Genomic DNA, 7,990 nt, shown 5'->3' with positions numbered 1-7,990 from the left:
TGGCTGGTGGGTTTGAACCGCCAGCCTTCTGGTTAGCAGTCAAGTGCTTTAGCCACTATGCTACCAGAGCTCCCTACAGGCAAAAAAATCCTATGGAACAGTTATACTCCTTAACACATGGGGTCACCATGAGTCAGTACCCGACAGCAATGGGTTTGGTTTTTGGTATGAAAATGTCTGGACACTTAAAATTTACTAATCAGATTAATACATTGTGTCATTTCAGATTTACATTGTCTGGTAGAGGCACTTGGGCTAAAACTTCAGAAGGCAGTGACTGAGATGGACAACTATAAAGAAATGCTCATGTAAGATGATGAACATTACACAAGCATTAAGATTACAATGCCCTATGGGTGTGCCATGGGATGAAGAATTTAGAAACATCCTGTGGATTCTCTGTGACTCTTTTGGCAGTGATTCAGTTGTGTGGGTACAGTCTACTGCAGCTTTTCTTGGCTGTTTTTTTTTTTGAAGGGTTTGTCAATATTTTTAAATTCATGAAGTGTTTCTTTCCTCCAATTAGAAATTTTCTTATCTGTATGTTAAAGCCTTTTCCAATTATTCAAATGTACTAAATTAATATGAAATCTTCTTTACCCATTGTTTCTTTATTATCTGTCCATGACAAACCACATGCACATTACCAATTTTAGGTTCAAAAAGAGAGGTAAGCAACTTTGAAATGCTAGGGTACTTATGCTTTATATAAGAGATAAAGAAAATTTTAGGAAAAAATGATAACAAAATACCCTTGTAAAACATCAATAGCACTATTTCTTTTGAAATGAATTTTGTTCCAGAAATTTCAAGTTGCTTTATAGTATATATATATAGTACCTCTATAATTATAAATGAAACTAGAATTTATATAGTCTTTGACAAGTAAATTCTTTTTTTACTCTGTGGTATATGTTCTGGTAACTCTGGTTTTCAGTTCCTATATTTTAGAAGAGTGAGTCCCACAAGAATTATAAATATTTAGAATGCTTAGCAACAAAGAATTTGTATTGACCATGAATTACTCCTATGAAAAATCTATTTAATAAAATCCTTAACAATATAATAGTGAGCAAACTCCAAAAATGCCCTATGAAATTACTGTATACTTAGATTATTTGTAACAGAGTAATTTTTATTTTATTTTTTGAATTTTTATTGTTATTGGGGTGAAAATTTACAGAGCAAATTAATTTTCCATACAGCAGTTCATACACGTTTTGTTTCATGACAATGATTGCAGTTCCCCACAATGTAACAGCTCTCTCTGACTTCCTCCCTGTAGTTACTTCTTCCCTGTCTCCTTCTCTCCCATGCATTCCTGCCCCCAAACTATCTCCCTGTCCAAACACTGTCCTTCTGTTCACCCAAGATTGACCACTTCAAGGAGTGTATCTACCTGATGTAAATGTTCACCCCATCTGCCTGTCTGTTGTTTGGCTGGAAGCCACAGGAGTGAGTTCGGTTCCAGACCTGAAGGGGCTGTAGTCTCAAGCATCTCACCAGGCTCTATCAGACCAGCAAACCTGGCAGAGTAATTTTTTTTTAAAACAAGAAAAACCAAATATTTATGATTTATAACTATGTAGTTAATAATACAGTAAGTATAATAGTCTGGTTGTAGCCGAGGTTGAAGAAATGAGTCTGTAGGAGACCCAGTGGGCCCAGGAAGTAACTTCAGGGAGGTGAAAAATATCAGGACATGAGAAATAAGAAAAAGAGGGAAAAGAGAAACAAGACGGTGATTGCCTAAGATGAGCACTCCATTATATTATACTGACTTATTTTCTATTCTTTTGTCAATATCAGAAAAATTCATTGTTCCCCTTCCTCTAGCAACTTCAGGGAGGACTTTGGCTGTATGGATGTCTCATGTGAAAAAAAAAGCAGCCTGTCCAGGCCAAAGCTAATATGTAACTTTGACTTCTTAGCACTCAAGAGGTGAAAAGAGCGCAGTGTGGGGAATTGCAGGTTGGGCTGGAACCCAACTAAGCTAAGCAGGAATTCGGGCACATTCAGCAACTCAGTGTATAGGGCGCAATCCTGAAAAGTTAGGAAAACAGAAAAACACAGAAATAAGCATTCTGAGGAAAAGGAACAAAGCTTATTGGTTGTGATATGAATCAATTTTAAAAAATGTTTTATTTCTATTTTTTAAGACTGTATTTCTTAGAAAAGTTTTAGTTTTACAGAAGAATTGTGTAGAAAGCACAGAGTTCCAAATACTTGCTCTCCTTCCCTACCTCCCCACCTGGTTTCTCCTCTTAACCTCTTACATTAGTGTGGTACCTTCATTACGGTTGATGAACCAATGCTGAAATATTATTTTTAACTGAAGTCCATGGTTTAGATTAGAGCTCACTCTGTGTTATACAGCCTATGGGTTTTGACAAATGCATAATCTCATGGGTCCACCATTATAGGATCATGCAGAATAGTTTCACAGGCTAAAAATCCCCTGTATTCTACCTATTTATCTACCACTCCCTCCTTCTGATCCCAGAAACCACTTATCTTTTTGTTGTCTCTCTGCTTTGACCTTTTCCTGAATGCCATATACGTAATCGGAATCATACAGTTTGTGTACAACTTTTTAGACTGACCTTTTTCACTTAGCAGTATGCATTTACAGTTACTCTGTGTCTTTTTGTGGCTTCATAACTCATTTCTTTTTATTGTTAAATGATACTCCATTATATGGATATATTAATGTAGTATGAATACTACATTATATAGCAGTCATGTACTATTGACAATTACAAGTAAAGTTGCTATAAACATTTTATATGACTAAGTTTTCAATCCATTTGGAAATCCCTAGAAGTGAGATTGCAATCAGATCATATAGTAACTTTTTAAGAAATTTAACTTTGTAAGAAACTGCCAGACTGTCTTCCAAAATGTACTGTTTAGTGCCTAAGGCATTTGACTGCTAACCAGAAGGCTAGTGGTTCAAACCCACCAGCCACTCCTCGGAAGGAAGGCTGGGCAATCTACTTCTTTTGTGATACTGCCTTAGAAACCCAAAGAGAGACCAGGTTTGCTGGTCCGATAGAACCTGGTGGAACCAGTGAGACTATGGCCCCTATCTGCCCTTCAGCTTTGGAAATGAACCCACACCTGTGACTTCCAGCCAAACAATAGACAGACCTATGAGTTGAACATTTACCTAAGTTAGATACAGTCCTTCAAAAGAACAATCATGGAAGAAAGAAGGGCTGCTTATGCACAGAGAGACAGCTCAGGGGGCAGGAGTGCATGGAGTGATGGACACAGAGAAGAGGTAACTATCGGGAGGAAGTGGGAGGAGAACTGTTGCATTGTGGTAAATTGTGGTCAATGTCATGACACAAAGTGTATGTGAACTGCTGTATGGAAAGTGAATTTGCTCTGTAAATCTTCACCCAAATCACAAAAAAAAAAAAAACCATGGAGGCATCACTGTGAGTCGAATTGACTCAATGGCAGTGAGTTTTTTTTTTTTTTTTTTTTTTACAAGCAATGAATGAGATTTCTTGTTGCTCCACATCTTGATAGCACTTGGTGTTGTCAGTATTTTTGGATTTTACCTATTCTAAATGGTGTAGTGGTATCTCATTGTTATTTTAATGTATAGTTCCCCAACCACTTATATTGAGCATCTTTTCATATGCTTATTTGCCATCTGTATATCTTTTTGGTGTTGTCTCTGTTCAAATCTTTGGCCCATTTTAATAATCAGGTTCTTTGTTTTCTTATTGTTGAGCTTTAGCAGTTTTGTAGTTTGGATATAGGTCCTTTCTCAGGTATATGTTTTGCATATATTTTTGTCCCTGTCTGTGCCTTGTCTTTTCATTCTGTTAATAGTGCCCTTTACAGAGCACAAGTTACTCATTTTAATAAAGTTCAATTTATACATCTTTTGTTTCATGGATTGTATATTTGATATTGTATATAAAAAGTTGCTTATAGTGCCTAAGGCACTTGAGTGGTAACCAGAAGCCTGGCAGTTCAAACCCACCAGCCACTCCTCGGAAGGAAGGTTGGGCAATCTACTTCTATAGTGATCCCACCTTGGAAACCCAAGGAGGGGTCGCTGTGATTCGGGTCAGACTTGATGGCACATAACAACAACAATGTTATCTTCTAGAGAGCCCTGGTGGTGCAGTGGTTAAAGAGCTGGGCTGGTAACTAAAAGGTTGACAGTTTGAATTCACCAGCCACTCTACAGGATAAAGAATGCAGCAGTCTGCTTCCATAAAGATTGTTGTTGTTGTTATGTGCCGTCAAGTCAGACCCGACTCACAGTGACCCCTCCTTGGGTTTCCGAGACAGTATCACTACGGAAGTAGATTGCACCATCTTCCTTCCAAGGAGTGGCTGGTGGGTTTGAACTGCCAGCCTTCTGGTTAGCAGTCAAGTGCTTTAGCCACTATGCTACCAGAGCTCTCTCCATAAAGATTACAGCCTTGGAAACCCTATGGCACAGTTCTATTCCATTCTATTGGGTCGCTATGAGTCAGAATTCAACTGTACAGCAATGAGTACGTTATCTTCTACAAGTTTTGCAATTTCACATTTCACATTTAGGTCTATGATCCATTTCATGTTAATTTTTGTGAAAGGTGTATGATCTGAGTTTAAATTATTTCTTTATTTTTTGTTTTTAGTGTATGGATGTTGTTCATAATATGTTGGAAAATTATGTTTTCTCCATTCAGTTATCTTTACTCTTTTGTCAAAGATCACTTGACTGTATTTATGTGGGTTATTTCTGGATATTCCATTATATTATACTGATCTATTTTTAATTTTTTTTGTCAATACCACACTATCTTGATCACTGTAACTTTATCTTAAGTCTTGAAGTCAGTAGTGTCAGTCTGTTCTTTAGTACTATGTTGGCTGTTCTGAGTCTTTTGCCTTTCTTTTTTTCAAAATTAGTTTGCTCTGTCCATAAAATAACTTGCTGGGATTTTGATTGGGTTTGCATTGAATCTGTAGATCAATTTGGGAAGAGTGGACATCTTAATAATATTGAATCTTTTTACCCATGAGCATGAAATATCTCTCCATTTATTAAGATCTTCTTTGATTTCTTTCAGCAGAGTTTTCTACTTTTCCTCATTTTGGTATTGTTCTGGTTACCTAGTGCTGCTCTGACAGGGATATACCACAAATGAGATGGCTTTAACAAATAGGAGTTTATTCTTACAATTTGGAGGCTTTAAGTCCAAGTTCAAAGTGCCAGGCTCTAAGGGCTGGGTGAAAGCCGCTCAACCTTAGGCTTCAGCTTTGCCTTCTACTCCCGGCCCACTGGAGCTAGGGGCTTTTCTTCACTCAGTCAGTTGCTGGCTGCTGAGACTGACAAGCCCGTGGTTGACAAGTAGAAAGGCACGGTCCCAATGTTACCAAACCAACGGTAGGCCATTAATTCAAGTCCATTGAAAGTCCCAAGGTCGACAGAGCATGGCAGGCTGCTGAACAATGACACAGCTACATGCAGGGTTTAAGCATACCATATGCTAGAAACCATTCCCCAAGGCTTCTCCTATATACAGGAAGCAGACCAAATCCCTAGGCAGCTACTCAGCTGCTCACAGTACATTCCACCATGGAGTTGATTACCACTCTCATCATGAGGAATACTACATGCAGCTGCCCAGCCACTCAACCAGACCCAGCCAAGCTGACACACAAACTGAACTACCACAGGTATTATACATATTTTTTTAGATTTATAACTAAGTATTTAATTTTTGTTGCTAATGTAAATAGTGTTATATTTTTAATTTATTAATTGATTTTCAGAGTAAGTTTCCACAAGTTTATATATAAAGAACCTGCCCATTAAAGATTAATAGATGGTTTGTAATATTTTTGTAAATTATATTTTTTAACATAATTTGTAATGTAAGTGTTGAAATCGTAAAATTCAAGATAGATTGGAGCTGAGAGAAATATACTACCTCATTAAATTACCTGGAGGAAATCACTGTACCTTTGCAGAAATGGTGATGCTGTTTCATCAGTTATAAAATTGGTACTTCCTACTCATTGATAAATCTATAAGAAATTCTTCAAATTAAAAAATAGAATATCTAATTTTAGAAATGGTAAGCTATGGAAGATAGAGCCACTTAAGTGACCTCAAATGCTGGAGACCTTTCTCTATGCTGTCTCTCATCTTTCATCTGTACCCCATCTACTTCCTTTACTACTAGAGTTAGGTTAGGGAAGGTGAGCCTTTAGGTTGAGTGCTTGGAATTGCTCAAATCTCAGGGGTGCTCAGAATGCAGGAGATCCCCAGTAGCGTATAGATACTATTTTAGTTATAAGTTAAAACAAAATGTATGGCTTGGTTATTGTTTTATGATAAATTATGTTTGAAGTCATAGTAACTCAAAAATTTTGACATACAACTTGGTAATCAATCAGAGATTTGCTTACATAGTGAAACCTCTTTGGACTTGCAGAAATTGGAAGTTGCTATAAATTCAGGTTCCTTTAAATGGTTAATCTTCGCTCTTTGTGGCTATGGGAGTAGGAATAGGTTTTGCCTGTCTAACTTGGGATCATTATTTTGTTGTTTACAGTTTTCTAAATATTTGGATATAAATTTTATGGATTTTAAGGCAATAAAGCAACTTATCAATGGATGAAAGTAGAATTATTTTTTGCTAATAAGGTTTATAAGAAAATATTTTCCAAGGTTTTTAAGAACTAGTCATGTATTTGAAAAGATGTTATTAGTTAGGCTGCTTTGGGCTACAAATAACAGAGGTAGGGTAGTTCCAAGTTTAGTTGATCCAGTGACTCAGCAATAGCGCAAGGATCTTGATTTGTTTTCTGTCTCCATCCTGAAGCCCTCAGCACTGGCTTTGTACCAAAGCTGTCTTTTGTGGTCACAAGGTGGCTGCTGCTCCAAGTAGTATATCCAAACATAGCTGTTTCAGAGTAAGGATGGCCTTGTTTTCTCTGATGTCTTCTTAGAAGTGAGAAAACACTTTCCAAAACCTACAAAACAGCCTTCTTATATTTCTTTGGTTAGAAATCTTTACATACTGTCAGTAATGAATCATTGGCAAGGTGAATGGGACTACCACAATTAGCTTAGAGCAGGCAGGATTCATCTTGATACCAAAGGATAATATAATCGGGGCTTTGATTACTAAGAAAAAAACTGTGGTGGGTGTCCAGTAGGCAACTAGTAGTGTTTGCCAAACAGGTAGAGTATTAAAGATACTCTAAAAAGTTGATTATATGCAAATTTTATTTGCATATAATAGCTAGATTAAATAAGGGAAGATCTCCCTGAAGTAAATAAATATGTGTGCCATGAAATGAAGTTTTGTTACTTTCTAGCTCTGGTGGTGTAGTGCCTAAGGCACTTGACTGCTAACCACAAGGCTGGCAGTTTAAACCCACCAGCCACTCCTTGGAAGGAAGATTGGGCAATCTACTTCCGTAGCGATACTGCCTCAGAAACCCAAGGAGAGGTCGCTATGAGTTGAATCTACTCGACAGCAGTGAGTTTGGTTTTTAATATATGCATACCTATGAAGTACAGTTTAAGTACTTTTAAATATGTATATGTGTATATATACCAGAACAAAAATAGATAAATAAGGCTAACAAGTACCAAAAAAGACTTCCATAGATGGTAAGAACTTTTAAAGAATTCCTACAGGATAGTAAGTAGAAAGATTAATAAAGCAGGCCAATTCTGTGGAAGAAGAATCTGGAGGAAAATCAATTGTCTGGTTATTGGGACCATGTAATAAGCAGTGACAGATAGGGAATCAGTTAACTCAAAGAAAAATGAATAGATTCTGGAGGATCATGGGAATAGTGGTCTTGAAACTGTAATCTGTACAGGAATCCTGGGAGCTTGTTAAAACTTTTTATTGCATTATGCCTCCTGGGCCCTGTTTCCACAGATATTCTGATTTTACAGTTGAGTGTGAGGTGGCTCTGAGCAATCTGCATTTTTAATGTACATGATTCTGGT

General features: G+C 37.1%; 1 protein-coding gene across 1 annotated transcript in view; it reads left to right on the top strand.

The window, feature by feature from the left end:
* LEKR1 (leucine, glutamate and lysine rich 1) overlaps window positions 1-7,990 on the top strand; it is a 332,736-nt gene that overhangs the window by 205,141 nt on the left and 119,605 nt on the right. Inside the window, exon 6 of the mRNA XM_007943551.1 lies at window positions 227-308. Coding sequence (XP_007941742.1) covers window positions 227-308 — 82 coding nt within the window. The remainder of the gene's footprint in view (window positions 1-226; window positions 309-7,990) is intronic.

Source organism: Orycteropus afer, unplaced genomic scaffold (genome assembly GCF_000298275.1).
Source record: "Orycteropus afer afer isolate SDZICR_OR568_19922 unplaced genomic scaffold, OryAfe1.0 scaffold00109, whole genome shotgun sequence".
In the NCBI taxonomy this organism is placed as follows: domain Eukaryota; kingdom Metazoa; phylum Chordata; class Mammalia; order Tubulidentata; family Orycteropodidae; genus Orycteropus; species Orycteropus afer.
This window is presented reverse-complemented; position numbering and strand designations above follow the sequence as displayed.